At 38.7% G+C, this 20,307-nt stretch overlaps 1 protein-coding gene across 2 annotated transcripts in view; it reads left to right on the forward strand.

Annotated features, from left to right (window-relative positions):
- The first annotated feature begins 825 nt into the window (after positions 1–825).
- Positions 826–20,307, forward strand: part of ACER3 (alkaline ceramidase 3) — a 105,687-nt gene continuing 86,205 nt past the window's right edge. Inside the window, exon 1 of one of the 2 annotated variants that reach the window (XM_019649389.1) lies at positions 826–1,009. In XM_019649389.1, coding sequence (XP_019504934.1) covers positions 907–1,009 — 103 coding nt within the window. In that variant the 5' untranslated portion in view covers positions 826–906. The remainder of the gene's footprint in view (positions 1,010–20,307) is intronic. The other variant, XM_019649390.1, reaches the window with a different exon arrangement.

A 20,307-nucleotide genomic window follows, 5' to 3' on the forward strand; every position in this document is an offset into this window, starting at 1 on the left:
ACCCGCACATTCCAAACTAGGGAACAGTTTGGTGTAGCTGAATCCAAAGGGCAAAGGCAGTTGGCATTTATGTTTTAAAAAGATCCTTCCGCAGCTCTGTGGCGTATTAGGGTCTTGAGGAAGTAGGGAAGCTTGTTGGTTGCCTTGAGGGTAGGGCACAATTATAATTAGAGGTTAGAAACCTCTGGGCATGGAAGCCCAAACTGAAGCAGGTAAACTCTACTTTCATGCTCCTGCTGCATTCTCTTTTAGGATCTCAAAGCCCATTAATTTTTTTTGTCCAGTCTAGGGTTGTCCTTTCCCTTCGGTTTCCAAGAGACACTTAAACCTTTCACGGAAAATCAGTGTATTTCCGGGGAGTCCCGGGAGCTTGGGAGTGTTCTGTTTCTGGGCTTCTTTGAGGCCTGCGGCCACAGGAAAATACTAAGGTGCATTTCTGCACAGGTTTTATCAAGCCAGGGCTTGGTTGAAGGTTTCATCCCACCCCCGTCCCAATTAAATCAAACCACACACACAGATGGAGATTCAGACACATCCTGACGGTAAACCGCCTCCGGGATATCAGGAACCCTGAACTTACGGCCACGGGCGAGTCGAGGCAGGGCAGGCCGCCTAAGTCATAGCCGCCGGCCTTCCCGAATCACACCCCTTCCTGGGGAAGGAGGGTGCAGGGCAACCCCGGCGCCCTCGGGGTGGGTCCTGCGCGGGCGCGGCCGGGGCGGTGTCGTGACGCCGGTGGGCGGGGCCTCCTCTCTGGACTGTGTCGGTGACGGGTCCGGCCCCGCCCCTCGGGAAGGGAGGGCGGGGCGCCAGGCAAGCGCGCGAGCTGGGCCGGAGCCCGCCTGGCAGCCCCGCGGAGCCGAGCGGAGCGAGCGGAGCGCCTGGTTGGCGGCGGCTGCGCGCGCGATGGCTCCCGCCGCGGACCGCGAGGGCTACTGGGGCCGCACGACCTCCACGCTGGACTGGTGCGAGGAGAACTACGCGGTGACCTGGTACATCGCCGAGTTCTGTGAGTGCGGCTGCTGTCCCCAGGCCCCGGCCTGAGGCGGGCGGGAGGGGAAGAGGGCGCCGGGCTGAGGGGGAGACGCCTTGTGAGGTAGGGAGAAGGCGGACCTGGTCGCCAGGGAGGCAGCAGGCCCGGCCGCGGAGGGCGAAGCGGGAGCCCTGGCCGGGGGCAGGAATGGGAAAGTCGCAGATGAAGGAACCGGCTAGGGATCCGGTGTGTCGCTGAGGAGTGCCGGGGTCAGGGCGGGTTGGGCAGGCTTAAGATTGGGGGGCGGAAGAAGAGAAGTGGGGAGTCCCTGCTAGACCGAAGGGTGAGCCCGAGAGGCAGGGTTGGGAATGGGAGCTCCCATCGGGGGGGCGGAGTGGGGAACAGGCTGGTAGGTTGGGAGACTGGAGGACTCGCTCTTTAGAATGAGGGCCCAGGGCACCTGCTCCTACTGTTGCTGCCACCACCGTCGCCCTAAGGGCACAGGAGAGAAAGGAACAGATCTCCGCTTAATCAGCCCCCCTCCCCCATACGCGAAAACTCGAAGGTCTTCGCTTTCCTATTTCTCTGTTGGGATTAGACCTCTTCGGTCACCTCGAGGGATCGGTTTTCCCAGGCTCAGATCCCGACCCTCCCAGATGATTATTTCTGCCAGGCTAGGAGAGCACAGGAAAAATCGGCCTCTTCTTTTAGTATTGTTTACTTCGGTCAAGTGTTGAGAGCACAGTGTTTGATCCTCCTTCAGGTACCTGCTTCTGGCAAGGCACAGAGACTATTTTTTAGCTATTACATCCTTCTTTTCATTTGATCTACTTTCTCAGGGCATGAAGCAAACTCTTTTGAGCGAACCTTCCCATTGTTGTTGGGTCCTTCTCCCAGGCATGTGTGTTTGGCTTGTAGAGAGGCAAGGGTTTCACGCCAGCGGATTGTACTTAATTCTGATCCCAGGAATTGGCTAAGTTAAAGAAAGAAGACAGAACTCGTTGTTGTAATTTTCAAGACTTGAGCACCATTCTCTTTAAACCACGATTTAGACTGAGATTTTTCCTGATTACTAGTTTGAGTTTATAATGAAAATGTCCATGACTTTTCGTGAACTGCTAGTTTTCATTAATAATTTTTACTTAATAGTGGAAGAAGATGGGCAAGGAGATCGTTTGTAGTGTCATTAATGGGCAGCCTACATGTTGGCAAAGGCAGCACTTTACCAATTTGTTGTTAGATCACGTGGGCAAGCCCATACCTGGTCCAGAGGAGGTCTGTGAGGGAAGGGACTTAAAACCATGCTTTCTGAAGAAAAAAATTATATAAGTAAATACTGACAAATAGGAAAGATAAAGCAACATACATCGTAAACAAAAAAGTTATAGCATTTTAAAACAACAAAAACCATGCTTTCTGAATGGGCTATGTGTGTCATGGAAAAGAAACTCAAGGATCTTTACATGTTGGATGGGCTGTCATACAGAGCATTAAACTTTCTGTAATTCCCTAAAACGTGGAATTAGTGCCTTTAGGTGGAAACTAAGGGGAGAGTCTTTGCTTCAACATAAGGAAACTTTTTATATAAAAGTATAGCCTTGGAATGGGTTGACTTGAGAGAGGGAGAGGACTGTCTGTCACTGAAAGTGTTGAAATAGACATAGCTCAACTAACCCACATGAACCTTGTAGGTGGAATTATTGGTTAGTAGAGAAAAGGGGTTGGCTTTAGTTGGCCTTTAGGTTCTTTGTAGCTTTAGGGGTTAATATATGTAATAATGATTTGTAGCTTAGAACCAAGGATTAGAATCAAGAGAGAAAACTGACAGTTAAGTCATGTGAGCTATGAGAAAGCAAGATACTACTGTGCTGGCGGATAGCCCTGAAAAATGGGAAATGGCTTTAGTTCTTACCCTCCTCAGAAGAGGAAATTCTGAGCCGGCTGCAAGGAGGGTTTTGACATAGGAATCAAGGGGTTGCAAGAAGAGGATGAGTGAATGTTGGCTGCCCTTTGTACACGTTCCTTGGGAGAAGATGAGCTGGAGGAAGTTGTGGTCAAGTTTTCTTACCTAGCAAGTGGTGGGTATCTATCATATCTTGGAGTAAGAATTTGATCTTTGAAAAATATGCTGATTAAGAATGATGTGTTTAAAACAAATGTAATTTTTTCATCATTCTTAATAATAGAAATATTAAGGATAATAATAATGATAATAGGTATACCTAAGTGCTTACTATGTATCACACTTTTCTAAGCACTTCATATATCTTATCTCTTTTGATCTTTACCATAATCCCAAAAAGAAGTTGTTATTATCCTTATTTCACAGATTAGGAAATTGAAGTTCTAGAAGTAACTTATCTAAGGCTGCAAAAAGTTGTGTGGAGGTAGTATTTAAGTTGAGGTCTGACTCTAGAGCTACTGTACCATATTAACTTCTGTCACATTTCATTGTTTTGTCCTTACATGCAAGGGTGAGGACAAGCATGAAATAGTATGCTATCAGAAAGGACAAATTGAATAACTGTTCAGGAAGCTTATCTTTCAGCATTAGGGTGTGTGTAGTTTGGGTAACATAAAGACAAGTTTGGGGAATTGCGTGTTCAGATATGGCAATGGTTCTTGGCCCAAAGCTACTACTAACGTTACCGAAGATCAATTTTCTTTTCTGTTTGAGCAGATTATATGGACCAGGGTAAAGAGTAGACAGTTTCTCTTTAGTTGAAAATAATAAGCACCGTGATGTACCAGAAGTTATAGATACAGGCAGTCCTCACTTTGCATCATAGTGTGGGACAACACAAATGACCACAGAAGTTAAATGGGAAAAGTTTCCATTGTTCTGTGACCTTTAAAATTTTTCATCAAACATTGTAAACCCTCTTATTGTTGGTTATAAATACAGAGGGTGCCAAAAAAATGCATACACATTTTAAGAAAGGAAAACTGTATTAAAATTGTAATACTCAATATATGAGTATACTGATAATAAAAGATGAATACAAGTCACATTTGACTTCTGCAATTACAAGAGGTCCTCAAAGTGGTTACCGTCAGCATCCAGTTACTTCTGATTATGGCAAACTACTGTTCGAGTAACGTTGACCAAAGTGCCCACTTGTATACATTTTTTTTGGCATCCCCGGTATATAGAGAAATGAAAAAAATAGTAAAGCTAATATTTATTTAGTGCACTGTAATTTAAAACATTAAAAACATTGAGAATTAAAATGTTTATTTCTTCCTAAAAGAACCTATGAAGAGTAGTTTGAACAGTGCTTGCTTTCTTGTCTTATAACTTGGAATGGGTATTTTTTCTATGCCTTGGTGAATTGTCATACTCCTTTCTAAGTTTGGATCAGCTTCCAACATTTTAGTCTTTGCACTTTCAATATTGTGAAATATCTTTGAGAGTTCCTTTAATTCAAAGCTTTTTGCTGATGTCACTTCTTCTGGTTCATTTTCATGCTTTTCTCACAACCACTTTCATTTGTGTCGATAAGTTTGCCTTCACTAAGTTCCTCTAGCTGCAAGAGGCAACCTCATTCTGAGGGGGTAACCTGGCAGCAGGGTCACCATTGTCATGGTCAGCTATTTCGTCTATCACTCCATTTATGTATGATTGGAATTTCACTTCCAACATTGTCACTTTTTGTTTTCTGCTGTACTTGCATCGTTTGCCTGTACCCTCTTTTGACTATTTATTTTTGTAAAATGTCACAGAAGTTCATCACCAGGAGACAAGGAGTCAACCCAACTACACACTTTGTTATCTGTATATGAACTAAATAACAGATGTGCAGTGACTAATCACCAACAGACTTTGCCATGATGTTTTATCCATAGTTAGAAATTTAGGCAGAGAGATACTTTTCTCTCAGCACTTTGAAAATATTATTCCATTGTGTCTTAGCTTTTATTTTTGCTGATGAGAAGCCTTCCAACAGCCTAATTGTTGTTCTTTTGTAATTTATTTTGTCAAATCCACCAACAGACTTTGAAAGAAGTGACTTTGTTAATCACTATTATTTACATAGTGATTAGCAAAGTTTGTAGTAATACATTTAATTACAGTTAATATACTGTGATAACTGAAATTTAAATTGCCTTGTTGGGAGACTGGTGTTATTTACTAAACTGTGGTAGCTGGAATTTGTGCCTATTAGAACCTTACAAAGTGAAGACTGTATTTTCTAATCCTCAGAACATTCCTAGTAAGTAGGTGGTGTTATTCCCATTTTATAGATGAAGACACCGAGTCTTAGAGAAGTTAAGTAACCTGCTGAGCATCATACAGCTATTGAGTGGCAGAAATGGTATTGAAATATAGGTCTGACAGCTCTTTCTACAAAGACATACTGTCTACAGGAAGTGGAATTCCAGATGCTGTTGGTTCATGGAAGAAATATTACCTAAAGGGAAGTGGAAGGGAATTCTATACTTTAATTATGGGCTTAGGGAAGAATTACCCAATTAAATATTTTTCACTTTTTTTTGTTTTTTTTATTCAGCAAATACTTACTGAACATCTTTTTTGTCATTGACTCAGAATACAAAACTATGTGAAGTCTGTCTGTCTGTTCAAGGTAGTGAACAGGCAAGTAGGGATATGAATAGATAAGTTCAAGCAGGCATTTCCTACTTTTAAGGGAAATGCATTCCCAAAAATGTATTTGAAAGGCAAATGTCTAAGAATTGACATATTATGAAAGAGGGTTTATTTATCAGAAAGCTAAAAAATATTTTTAAATTTCTAATTATGGGTTTTATAGGGGCTACCTCAGTCTGAGGGGGTAACCTAGTTAGTAAAACATTTATGGATGGGGAGAATGGATGGTAACTTCTGGTAGGATCATTTAGCCATCTCCCTTTTGTCCTTGGGCTAGTAGGATGTTTCAGGCTAGGCAGGTGTTGTCCCTTCTCACTAGTTTGCTGCCCCCTTCCCATCCTATTCACAGGAATTGGGCAGAAGGAAAGTAGGGCAATCCTCATTCTATAGACCTTTGGTATGGGATTCACTTCCATGGGGTCTTTCTTTCCTTGCCGCTGTAGCACAGGACCAGAGAGGCTTTAACCAGCTGCCTCTGTCATACACATATACCATTCAAGGCATCAAGCTGCTTGTAGCTTATTGCTGCTGCCTTCTTTTCCTTTCCTTTTTTTCAGGCCCCTTCCCACTATCTTCTCTGTAGCCTCAAGTAAGTGAGCATACTTCAGGTTTCTTTTGGTCCTGGGGTCCCATGGGCTGGCAGAGGGGAGGGACATCCTGTCACCTTATGGAAGACGGTCTTTTTTCTGAGGATTATTGACAGACAAGCACTACTGCCTCCGACTTACAGCTCAAGACGACTGTAAGTCACCTGAGGAAGGAAGGTCAAATGAAGAGCCAAATTCAGCATACAAAAGGATTTAGAGTTAATGTATACAAGTCAAAGACTGCCAGTAAATTGTTTCAGGTGCCATGATGGATGTATGTTTGTAGTACATTGGAATGCAAGGAAAGGGTGCTTATTAAAAACGTAAAGCATAAAGGCTTTAGAGTGTTAGTGCTGGAGCTACTGCCATACCAGCCGTTTATTTATTTATTTATCATGGGAAAATACACACAAAATTTACTGTCTTAACCATTTGTAAGTGTACAGTTCAGTAGTGTTAAGTACATTCACATTATTGTGCATTCACATTATTGTGCAACCAATCTCTAGAACTCTTTTCGTCTTGCAGAACTGAAACTCTGCATCCATTAAACAACTCCCGATTCCCTTCTCACCCTCAGACCCTGACAACCACTCTCTACTTTGTGTTTCTGAAGTTGACCACTCTAGGTATCTCATATAAGCAAAATTATACAGTATTTTTCTTTTTGTGGCTGGCTTATTTCACTTAGCATAATGTCCATGTGGTTCATCTGTATTGTAGCATGTGTTAGAATTTCCTTCTTTTTAAAGGCTGAATAATATTCCACTGTATGTACATACCATTCCTCTGTTGATGGACACATAGGTTTCTTCCACCTCTCAGCTATTGTGAATAGTGTTGCCATGACACAGGTGTACAGATACCTCTTTGAGACCCAAAATTGGAATTTCTGGATCATGTAGTAACATAGCAGCTATTTTAACCTTTTCATTAGAAAGAAGCCTTTTATTTCCTTTCTTAGGCCCCATAAATTTATTATTCTTATATAAATTGTAATTTATTATTACTTTTATATAAATTGTAGTTATTAATATATTTACCCCCATTTTAATTAACCAAAGGCATATGTACGGTCAATCAGAGGCGATCTAGTCACTGTTACTACACTGTATAAATTCATGAGATACAATCACTGATTATCTTGATGTATTGATATAATTCTAGTCCAAAGCAGAGCAGCATAATATTTTCATTGCATCCTTAATGTGGATAAATGTGGTTTTTGGAATACCGAAAATATCCAATAGAAATAATAATAGCTAACATTATGGGACACTTAATGTGCAAAGCATTATATGTATATTATCTCATAAGATTCCTTATTGTCCTCATAACAACCCTATTAAGTTAGACTCTGTTAGTGGTCGTTTTATAGATATGGAAATTTAAGGCACAGGGGTTAAATAATGTATGCAGTTTTCCACTTTGCAAGGGGCAAAGCTAGGATTTGAACTCACACAATCTGACTCCAGAGCACATTCTCTTTCTGTCTTTTTTACTTTTAAAATTAGCTTTGTTAGGTATGATTTACTTACAATAAAATACATTCATTTTAAGTGTATAGTTTTAAAAGTTAGACAGATGTATACATCTGTGCAACCCCATCCCAATCAAGACATAGACTGTTTCTATCACCCTGAAAGTACCTAATGGAGCACCCATTTGTAACCAGATGGTATACTGCTTGATCTCTGAGGTAGGTACTATTTATTATAATTCTAATTTTGCAATTGAAGACATTGAAGTTTAGGAAGGTTAAGTAACTTGCCCTAGGTCACACACTATTAAGTAGCAAAGTCTAAGTGACGCAAGGGCCATTTGACTCCAAAGCAATGCCCTTAACTACCATACTATCTTGCCTCCCTTCATTATCAGTTTTTCACACCCCCATGGGAACAGAGACCTCAGTTGGGAATCACTGGTCTGACCTTCTAATTTTACATATAAGGAGAAAGACCTTGGGAATTGAAGTGATTTGCCCAAGATTATTTTGCAAGCTAGTGGTAGACCAAATCCACATTCAGTAGTTTCTCAGTATGGGCAACGGTTGAGCTGAGAAGGATGATGTCAAATATTGCTGATGTTACATTGTTAATGAGTTACAGGATCATAGGACTTCCTCAGGACAAAAAGAGCTCCTAATGAACTAATTTTTCATGGTGGAGATCCCTAACATCTATAGAGTGCTTTGCAGCAGTAGTTTGCAGACTTTAATGTGCTTGTGAATTACCTGGAGATCTTGTTAAAATGCATATTCCCATTCAATACTTCTGGAATGTGACCTTAGATTCTGCATTTCTTATAAACTATTAGGTTATTCCAATGCTACTGTTTTGGAGACTATACTTGGAGAAGCAAGGCTTTACAGTTCAAAAAGCACTTTTAATTTTCTTTTTCCTGTGAGGTATATAGGTGTTATCCCTGTTTGTATGTAAGGAAACTAAATTCAGAAGGATCACAGGGCTGGTACTGAAACCTAGGTTTCTAACTTTGAAAACCAAGTTAGCTGTTCATCCCCTACCCAACCCCCAATCACAGTTTGAAAACACAGCATGTGAAGGAAAGTTTGAAAATGATTATCCTGGGAAATGAGCAAAATTAGAACTTAAAATTGAACTTGTTATTTTTTCATTTCAGAAAGCTTTCATTCTCATTTGCCACTAATACCTTCACCAAGCTCAAATCAAATCACCCTTAGACTTAAGTTGGTAGTTAGTAATTAGAATTTAGTAATACTTGAAGGCTAAGCATTTTGAAGTCTAATCTTGATTTGGCATTTACCCAGCTTGTCCGAGATATTAACTAGGAAGAATTGTCATTTGGTAGCACATTTTGGAAGAAATGATTGACTTTTTTTTTAATGGAACAGTAACTGGTGTGAGGGTAAATAAGGAGAACAAATACCTCAAATGGTTGGGCTGAGCTGAAATACATAGAATCGTAAACATTTAAATGAAAGTCTTGTCCAGTGCATTATTAATTATTTCAGGCTAAAATTTTAAGTTGTTTCTTCAATTTTGTGTTATATCCTTGTCCCTTTGCCAACTGTTTCCCAGTCAGTGGAAAAACTCACCTGGAGAGTTTTAGGTAGTGCCGAAGAGCATTTTAAAAGAAGCACAGGCGTGAAGAAACATTTTAGGACCCTGCAAAATGACAGAGCCCAAAGGAGACAGCAAAGGCAGTTTACAGTGACATGAAAGTCTTACATGTTTTACTGTGGGGAAAGTACATGATATAATGACTTGGAGTCAGAATCAAGATTCCTGTCTGAACTTTGTTCCATTGAACCTGTGACTTTGGGCAAATCACTTAATCATTTTTTGTATCAGTGTATGTTCCATAAAATGAGAATAATGATATTTGGCAGGGTTATGAGAATTAAATGGCATGATATACCTATACCTATCTTTATATCTATCTGTCTGTCTATCTATCTATCTATCTATCTATCTATCTATCTATCTATCTATCTATCTATCTATCTGAAAGCACACATTGAAGTGCCTGGCAAATACTAGGTACTCAATAAATACTAGTTGAATTGAAATCTAGTCAAAATAAATTTTTAAAAATCATGCTCTGTTATAATTATGGCCTCCTCAACTGTGCTGGTTAGTTTTATGTGTGAACTTGACTAGGCTGTAGTATCCAGTCATTTAATGAAATACTAATCTAGGTGTTGCTATGAAGGTATTTTATAAATGTGGTTAACATTTACAACCTGTTGACTTTAAGTAAAGACTATCCTCAGTAATGTGAGTGGGCCTCATGTAGTCAGTTGAAAGGCCTTAAGAGCAAACATTGAGTTTCAGGGGTGTGAGGCGGAAGGTTAGACATTTATTTGGGGAGGTCTCTTACTTGAGTCCTCCCTCACCTTAGTAGACCTCCTTTCCCTTCTGCCTTCCTTCCTCCTTCCCTCGCGCTCTCCCTCCCTCTCTCCCTTTCATTTGTTTGAATGTATTGTGAATATACCAGAATTTTTAGGTGTTTTCAGCGGGAAGGAGGTCAGTTGGAGTACCTAATGTTCCACACAACCTTAACCTGATTGCTTTTATACATGCTGCTCCCTTGTCATTTGTAGCTACATTCTCTCAGTCAGTGACTACCTCTTTAAACCATGACAGATCACTGGTTACAGATTTAGGTGCTTCTTCTGTTTCCCTTTGAAGCTTTCGATTGACTGAAGGATTAAGGCCAAATTTTAACATGGCATGAAAAGCCGCCCCCCCCCGCCCACCGTTTTAATGAATTTTTTTTTTTTAAGATTTTTATTGGGGAATTGGGGGGACGGGAATAGTGCTGGGGAATTGGGGAAAGAGGAACAGACAAGTTGCTGTCCTTTTTGTTCTTCAGTCTAGTTGTGGAGGACATTGCTTCACTGGCCCAAGTTGGCACCATCATTGCGCTCTTCCCGGGCGAGGCAGATCAGTCGCCGGCTTCTGGACAGCCGCTCACTGTGGCTGCTGGCCGCTCACGCTGGCTGCTGGCTACACACGGTAGCCCATGGCAACCCACTGCCACAGGGGCTGCAGCCTATGCTGTCGCAGCAGCCCAGCTCCAGGTTGAGCTGTTATTCAGAATCTTAGCTATAGAGGGCAGTGTCACTGGCCCTCATATGTGGGATCCGAACCTGGGACCCCTGGCGTCCCAAGCCAGTTCTTAACCATTGCGCCACTCAGCCGGCCCTTTAATGAATATTTTCACACATACAACAAAGTTGGAAGAATTTTGCAGTGAATTTATGGTAACCTGCTACCTGAATTCTACCATTAACATTTTACTATACCTGTTTTTATCACTTACCTATCCATTTCCATTTATCCATTCCTCTCTCCATCAATTCACTATATTTTTGACACTTTCAAAGTAGACTGCTGGTATCTGCACTTTACGCTAAGTACTTCAACATAACATCACTAACTAAAGTTCAATATTTTATGTTTTCCTCTTGATGTAAAATTTATATTTAATGTAATGCACAAATCTTAAGTGTGCATTTGCTGAATTTTGAGAAATGCTTACATCTGTGTAACCAAAATCCCTATCAAGATATCGAACTTCACCATCAAGCAGGAAAACTCCTCATCCATCCCTCTTCTCTGTTAATCCCCACCTCCACCTTCTCCCTTCTGATTTTTTTCCCCCACCATAGATTAGATTTGCCTTTTCTAGAGCTGCGTGTAAGTGGAATCATATAGTATTTGCTATTTGGTATAGTGCTTCTTTCACTCATCATAATGTTTTGGAAATTCACCCATGTCATTGCATGTATTAATGATTCCTTTTTATTGCTGAGTAGTATGCCATTATGTGAATATACCAGTTTGTTTATCTGTTTTTTCTGTTGATGGGCACCTGGCTGTTTTCAGGTTTTGGCAGTTATAAATTAATCTGTTACGCATATTCTCATTCAAGTCTTCTTGTGGATATATATTTTCATTTCTTGTAAATACCTAGGATTGGAATAACTGGGTCAAGGCTAGTTGTATGTTTAGTTTTATTAGAAACTGCAGATCTTTTCCCAAAGTGGTTGTACTATTTTACATTCACAGTGTTTGAGCCACATTCTTGCTAACATTTGGTATCAGTCTTTTTAATGTTAGCTGTTCTGATGGATGTGTAATTAGCTCATGATCCTAAACTCTTCAGCCTTTCTTCCCCCTTATTCCTCTAGTCCCTGCTTTCCCTGCCTTCCCTGCATTCCTGCCAAAACAGGCTATCTACATGTACATTTATACTCCTATGCACTTTTCATTGTTCATGCTGTTCTGTGAGAGATAGAATAAATTATTTTTTAAAGCCATGAAGGTTGTTATTCAGCAGTAGTTAACTGAAACAGCATCTGAAGTTGAGTTTTGAGCAATTTTTATTTCCTCTGTGTAAACTCAGAATTGCACCATACCTTTTATTTAGGAGATGAGACTTTAAACATAATAATAAAGTTTAATATTTTATAGGCGCTTCTACCAGAAGATTTTAAAGAATTTTATAAGCATCATTTTATTTCTCCTTATAATGTACTCATGAGACTCAAAAGAGGTATTTTACTCAATGAAGGTGAATAAGTACTTCAAGGTTGAAATAATTCAGTTGCAGAGCTATAAAAATCTTAGACTGTAGGTATTAACTCTTGCTTTTAAAGTTCTTTAACTTTTCTGAGCAAGCTGCTTTTAACAGCAAGTGGATAGACTGGATGAAGCCAGAAAACAAAAAGGATAACTATTGCATTGTTCTGTACACCTGAAACTAACAATAATATAAAAAAAAAAAAGCCAGAAAACAAACTGAACTCCAGAATTATACATGTTAAAATCTTGATACTGCTACAAAAACTTTTTATGACTGACATTCATTCATTCATACAAAATGATAAGGAGAGATTCTAGATAAGATAGTGTTCTCCAAATGAAATATTATGGTTTCTAGGCTCTTTTACCTGTTGGGTAGCAGTTGGCCCCTCACCCCCCACCTTTTTTTGAAAAGCAGACATGAGGGCATGTCTGCTTTGTTGTCTGACATTCCTTTGATCACTGGAGTTGAGTCAATTAGTCTTGCCAGTCAGATGGATGTTCTCTGTTCTTTCACTACACTAGGAATGTCAGACCCAAAGCTTGAGAACTGAAGAGAATTATGACCTTGATAATAAAGGAGGACTATTCTTTGGCTAAGAGCAGTCATCATTAAATAAAAATTTAGCCTCCAGTGTGCCCTTCCCTGATTCCATCTTCCTTTTTCTCCAGAGATAACCACTATCCTTAATTTTAGTCTTTATCATTTTCTAGATTTTTACCACTTACACATTTCTAAAAATATACTGTTTAGGTTTGCTTGTCTTATATTTTATATAAGTGGAATTGTACCTTATATATATTTTTCTGCAACTTGCCTTTTCACTCAAATTGTGGTCCTTAGTATCATCCAGGTTCCTGAGAATTGCCTGTGTTGATGGGTATAGATATAGTTAATTTATTTTTATGTTGTATAGAATTCCACTATATGAATATTTTCATTTATCCATTCTTCAATCATGGGATATTTGGTTTTCAGGTTTTTAGTATGACAAATAATGCATGAAAATTCTTGTACACCTGTGGTACACACAAATGTTTAAGAGTTTCAGTATGTACTTAGGAGCATAGTTGTTAGATTGTAGGGCATGCCATATTCAATTTTTATTAGATCAGAAGCAGCTTTTTGGACTCGTGGCCCATTTGCACATTTAAGAATTGTTGAGGACCCTGAAGAACTCTGAGTTAAATCTATTGGTGTTTACTATATTAGAAGTTAAAATTGAAAACATTTTAAATCTTTATTAACCCATTTAATATTCATTGTTGTGAGAAATGAGATTTACCCATGCTGTTGTATTAGTGGTTTGCTTCTTTTAATTGTTGAGTAGTATTCCATTGTATGAATAATATCATAGTTTATCCGTTCTACTTTGATGGACATCTGAGCTGTTTCCAGTTTTTGGTTATTATGAATAAAACTGCTGTGAACATTCTTATACAAGTCTTTTTGTAGATGTATGTTTTCATCTTTCTTGGATAAATTCCTAGGAGTGGAATTGGCAAGTCATAGGGTTGGTTGATATATGTTTAGTTTTATAAGGGACCACGAGACTTTTTTTACAAAGTGATGTACCATTTTGCATTTTCATCATGGAGGTTTTCAGTGCTCCACGTCCTGAGCAACATTTGGTGTTGTCATTCTTTTTAACTTTATCTATTCTGGATTATGTGTAGTGATATCTCGTTGTAGTTGTAATTCGCATTTACCTGCTGACTGAAGATGTTGAGCACATTTTCATGTGCTTCTTGGCTATTTGAATATCTTCATCTGTGACATGCCTTTTCAATCTTTTTCCCATTTAAAAAAAATGGTTCTTTTTATTATTGAATTATTAGGGGCTCCTTAAATATTCTGGACATTAAGTCCTTTTGTCATGTGGATGTTTTTTTACTATTTTCCCCCTGTCTATGGTTTGCCTGTTTATTTTCTTAGAGATGTCTTTTAATGAGGAAAAATTTAAAATTTTGATGGAGTCTAATTTGTCATCTTTTTCTTTTAAGGTGATTGCTTTCCTTATCCTTTCTAAAAACTTTTGTCTACCCTCAGGTTGTGAAGATATTCTCCCATGTTCTCTTCTAGAAGATTTATAGTTACAGCTTCATATTTAGGTCTATATCCATCCCAAATTCATTGTTATATTTCATGTGAAGTAAGGGTTGAGGTTTATTTTTTTCCCATATACATACATGTAACAACAGCATCATTTACTGAAAAGACTTTTTCTTCCCCATTGGATTGCTTTTGCTCCTTTGTCAAAAATCAGTGGGCTGTATATGTTGGTCTACTTCTGGGCTCTCTAATCTGTTAATCTATTTGCATATCCTTATACCATTACCACAAAGTCTTGATAAATATAGCTTACGATAGGCCTTGAAATCAACTACTGTAAGTCTTCCAACTTGGTTCTTTTTAAAGATTGTTTTAGATATTCTAGGTCTTAGGCATTTCCATATGAATTTTAGAATCAGCTTGTCAATTGTGGTGGTTTTAAAGATGTGTACAGATCCTTTGCTACTTCTCTGTTGAAGAGGTAGAACTTAACCTTATCTTTCACCTGATTATGGGCCTAATTTAGTGACTTGCTTCTAATAAAATAATACAGAAGTAAAGGGGTGAGACTTCAGATACTAGGTTATAAAAGGCATGGCTGCTTCCGTCTTGGCTTGTTTTCATCTTGGATCACTCACTCCAGAGGAAGCCAATTCTCATGTTATGAAGAGAGTTCTATGTGGTGAGGAACTGAGGTCTCCAGCCAACAGCTAGGAGAATTAGCTGTCTTGGAAGTAGGTACTCCAGCCACATTCAGGCCCTCAGTTGACTTCAGACCTGGATCCATGAGAGAGCCTAAGTCTGAACCACTTTCATATTTCTAACTCTCAGGAACTATGTGAAATAGTAAATGTTTGACTTTTTTTTTTAAGCTGTTAAGTTTTGAGGTAATTTGTTATACAAGATAGATACCTAATCCATCAATTTTTATTAAAAAGAAGCCTATTGGGATTATGATTGAGATGGTATTATATCTATAAATCAGTTCAAGGAGAACAGACATCTTGAAAATATGAGTTTTTCAATTTACAATCAACCATGGTATATTTATTTATTTAGATTTCCTTTAATTTCTCTCAGTAGTTTTGTAGTTTTCACGGTAGAGGTCTTAAACATCTTGTTAAATTTATTTTAAGTATTTTATGACTTTTGAAGCTGTTATAAATTGTATTTTTAAAATTTCATTTTTCTAATTTTTGCTAGCATACAAAGATAAACTTGGTTTTTATCGTCCTTCCTTCTTCTGCCTTGCTAAATTCACCTATCAGTTTTTTTGTTACTAAGTAAACAATCATGTAATCTGTGAATAGAAAGTTTCATGTCTTCCTTTCTGATCTTTATGCATTTTTTTCTTGCTTTATTGCACTGGCTAGTACCTTTCAGTACAATGTTGAGTAAAAGTGGTATGAGTGGACATCCTTGTCTTTTCGTGATCTAAGGAGGAAGGCATTCAATATTTCATTATTGGATGTGATGTTACTGTAGTTTTTTTGTAGATATCCTTTGTCTGATTGAGGAAATTCTTTTCTTTTTCTAACTTGCTGAGTTTTATTATGAGTGAGAATTGAAATTTGTCAAATGTTATTCTGTATCTATTGAAGTGATCATGTTATTTTGTCCTTTCTGTTAATATAGTAAAATGATTGATTTTTTTTTAAAAGATTTTTATTGGGGAATTGGGGGGATGGGAACAGTGCTGGGGAATTGGGGGAAGGGGAACAGACAAGTTGCTGTCGTTTTGTTCTTCAGTCTAGTTGTGGAGGACGTTGCTTCACTGGCCCAAGTTGGCACCATCATTGCGCTCTTCTCGGGCGAGGCAGATCAGTCGTCGGTTCTGGACGGCTGCTCACTGCGGCTGCTGGCTACATACGGTAGCCCATGGCAACCCACTGCCACAGGGGCTGCAGCCTACGCCTTCGCTGGTGACTCACGGCAGCCCAGCTCCAGGTTGAACTGTTGTTCAGCATCTTAGCTGTGGAGGGCAGTGTCACTGGCCCTCATATGTGGGATCCGAACCGGGGCCCTCTGGCGTCCCAAGCCAGTTCTTAACCATCGCGCCACTCGGCCGGCCCAAAATGATTGATTTTTTTTTAATGTTGAACTAACTTTGCTTTCCTGGCCCACTTGGACATGAGGTATTATCACATATCTATACACCTGGGTTTGATTTGCCAGCACATATTTTGTTAAGGGTTTTTGCATCTTTGTTCATGAGAGATACTGGTCTATAATTTTGTTCTTCATTAGGTTTCTTGCATCAGTTTTTATAAGTTGTGTTTTTCAAGGAATGCTCTGAGTAAACCTAGTCTATACTGGAAACTGAAAGAAAGGAATTCGTTCCTCAGGTGATACATTCAACAAATATTTGTTCGGCATGTATTTATGCAAGGTACTTATTTTGAAGGTACCTGGGATTTGTTTTACTCAGGTATGATAGGACACACAGACATAGAAATAACTGTCATGAAGGAATAAGTTTTTATACTCACAGTTCCCTAGAAACAGGAAGTATGGGACACCACGCAGGGCCACATGGGGAATGGGATGTGGGCAAGAGCCTTTACTGTGGTTTCTGTGGGAAGGAACAGGCAAGGTAGGGTAAGCAGGCCTAGGATTGGTTAGTTTGAATAATTTCAGTGGGCTCTGGGGCATAGGGATTGTCTTGATTTGTCTGATAACCTGGCCCTGGGATAATTTGGGCAGGGAAATAGTGGCCTGGAGTGTAAAATCCTGATAAAGGAGGTGGTTGGGGTTATGGGCTCTGGATTATTTGGTCTGCGGATAAAAGGCGTTCTTGCCGGCAAGCAGGATGCTATATAGCTAGCCCTGGGAAGAGCAGTCCTACCAGGTTAGCAAGATCCCAGATGTCAAAGCATCAAATATGAAAACCAGAAAACATGGTTATTATAGTACTGTCCTAGGAGCTTCTGAAATGGCAATGATGACAACAAATAAGATTTTTCTCGTCATGAGATTGCATTCTCATGAGGGGAGGCGACAAATACATAAGGAAGTACATAAATGGTTTCTAACTGTGATAAATGCTATGAAGAAATAAAACAACTGTAATATGTTAGAGAATGGCTAGAGGACTTCTTTAGTTAGGGTAATTAAGGAAGACTTCCCTGAGTTGGTGGAATTTGGCATAATACCTAGAGCATGAGAAGGCATGTGCGATAATCTGGGATAATGATGTTCCAGGCAGTTCTGCAAATGGCCCTGAAGTTGGAATGGACTTGATTTATTTTAGGAGCATTAAGAAAACTAATGTTGTTGGAATGGGTGGGCAAGGAGAATTATTAGAAGGGAGGCAGGGGTTGATTGTATTGGCCTACAGATTATGGTAAAAAGTTTGGCTTTTATTTTATTTGCAATTGATAGCCTTTGGAGGGTTTTAGACAGAGGAGTAAATCATTTTACCCTCAGTTCAGAACAAATCAGTACAAATGACAATGTAATATTTGGGAGATATACTAACATGCTACAATTAAATGATTAAAAAGGAAGATTTTATTAAATTGGGAAAGTTTCATGAAACACATATCTTCTAAGGCGGATATTGATCCAGGTAGGAGATTAGGATTGATGAAGAATGAGGATGGAATTTCAAAGCAGGCCTATGTGTGTGCTCAGGCACCACAGCTTTTTAAACATAAGAACTTGCCATCAATAACAATGTATAGATAAAATTTAAAATTTAAGAATGGCCAAAATATGAGAAAAGAGGTATAAAATAGCTGTAGAGTTCAGAGAAAGCTTTTTGTCCTCAACTTTCCACAAAGCATTTTTTATAAGGGATTGGGGGACTAAAACTAGATTAGTTTTAAGAGAGGGTAAAGATTACAGTTGGTGATGAGAAAGCAAAGAAAATTCAAAAAGAGATACAAAGAAGCTGGAAGTAAATTTATATGCTTTGCATTAGCTGGATCAAGAGAATCATCCTCATATAAAAAAATCATAATTGGTAGCCAACATATTACAGTTTAAATATTTTACATTTTATAGGTGGATATGTTCTTGTCAGTTTCTTAGAATTAAATTTTATTTTGGTAAAAGAAATGATATTTAGGATATAGATGGCCTTATGTATTTTAGATTAAACCGTTTCAAGAAAAGGGCATTTTAGTTAGTGCCTTTAAATACTAAGAAAAATTGGGCCGGCCGAGTGGCTCAGTTGGTGAAGAGCTCGCTCAAGAGCTTGAGCTCTGAGCAACAGCGGTTCGATTCCCGGCCCGAGCTGAGCAGCCGCTGAGCTGCCAACAGGTGGCAGGATGGCTCAGCTTAAAAAGAAAAAAAGAAAAAACAAAAGTTAAAGACTTAGAAAAATTAATAAGCAAATTCAGAGGCATGACAGTAAGCACAAGAATCAATCTTACATGAAATGCTCTCTCTGTGCCCTGTGACAAAAATCTTTAAGGGATTCAAGCCTTGTGATTAGTTGTAGACTTGAGAAAAAGAAGGAATTAGTTGATGGGATTTTGAGTCACTTGTTAAGCATTCTAAAAATTATTACTCTTAAAAAACTTTCATGAAGAAAAGATAGAAGCACTAACATCGGAGTGAGAAAACTTTTGGGATTTTGAATAAGTCATCTTTCTAAATGTTTTTAAGTGTTGATTAAAAAGAAAACTTTAGAAAATGACATTGTTATAAAATATATTTCCTGCCTATGTAGTAGAATTATTGTGAAAATCAAAGGAGGAAATTAATACAAATTGATTTTGTATTACAAAGCCTTACAGATATAAGGCAGTATCATTCAGGAGTATATCTAAATTTTTGTGATGCTCATGCATGTGTATGCTTGTTACAAAATACTTCTGTATGGCTAAGCATTACCATAGCTAGTTGAAGCTGCTTTGTAGTCTGTGAATTCTAATTACTATGGACAACATTTTGAAGCTTAAGAAAATCATCAATAGAAAGAATATCAGCAAATTTTAGTAAAAATAATAATAAACTTTTGACTTCTTAAAAATTAAAATTAAAAATACTATATATGCTTCATATTTATTTTGGGCTAACTGGGAAGGTATATTTACTGGCTTTAATATAAATGTTTCCTATCTTAAATATTAATTTAGCACTTCTATGTTTTCATGGTCAAAATATTCCTAGTAGTATGTCACAAAAAGCTCCTGCAATTTTTTTGGAACTGCAAGGGATTTTATGTTTTATATATGAGGGAGCTGTGGCACATGTGGTAAAATAAATCCCCACGGCGCATAGTGAATCCTAATTCAGAGTCTGCTGAGTACTCTGTACCAAGTACTGTACAGTGCTGTGCTCTGATAGCATAAGGAGGTTGATCATAAAGTCTGCTCTCAGAAAAGTGAGATCTGGCTGTAGAAAGAGACAAAAAAAGTCACTAGTTATAAAGTAGTGATGATGCTGTGAATAACAATGCGAACAAAGTCATCAGAAAATAGAAAAAGGAGAAACATTGTCTTAGCATTAGTAAAGGCTTGGTTGACGAGGTGACTGTTGAGTTGGGCTTTGAAAAATTAGTAAAATTTTGTGAGAGAGCCACAGGTATTACATACAGTAAGAACAAAGACAGAAAGGTATTGGAAATGGGAGACAAATGACAAATTAGTCTTCAATAGAAGGGATAATGGGGAGGTAGAGGGTGAAAAATAGTGGAAGATGAGATCAGAAAGGTGAGTTGGACCTGACTGACTGAGAACTAGAATCTGATGGTGCAGGGCGTAAGTCCTCGAGCAGTCTATCCATTCTGGCTTTGAATATCATCGTGTGGTTCTCTTAGGGTTATGAAGTAACTGTGAAGAATCTACTCCTGTTACAAAACCTACAAGGGGTTTTATGAAATAAGGACCACCACCATCCCACCTGGCCTCCATCCCCCTACTCAAGGGTTGTTCTCTATAATTTCAGTTATTCCTGTTCAACCTCAACATTGTAGAGGCCCAGCTTGAATGTTACTTGCTCCTTGAAGCCTTTCTTGATTCTTCCAGATAGACTTGCTGCTCCCTCTGGGCTCCCTCAACTCTTCG

The sequence above is a fragment of the Hipposideros armiger genome, unplaced genomic scaffold, assembly GCF_001890085.2.
Source record: "Hipposideros armiger isolate ML-2016 unplaced genomic scaffold, ASM189008v1 scaffold_132, whole genome shotgun sequence".
Taxonomy (NCBI): domain Eukaryota; kingdom Metazoa; phylum Chordata; class Mammalia; order Chiroptera; family Hipposideridae; genus Hipposideros; species Hipposideros armiger.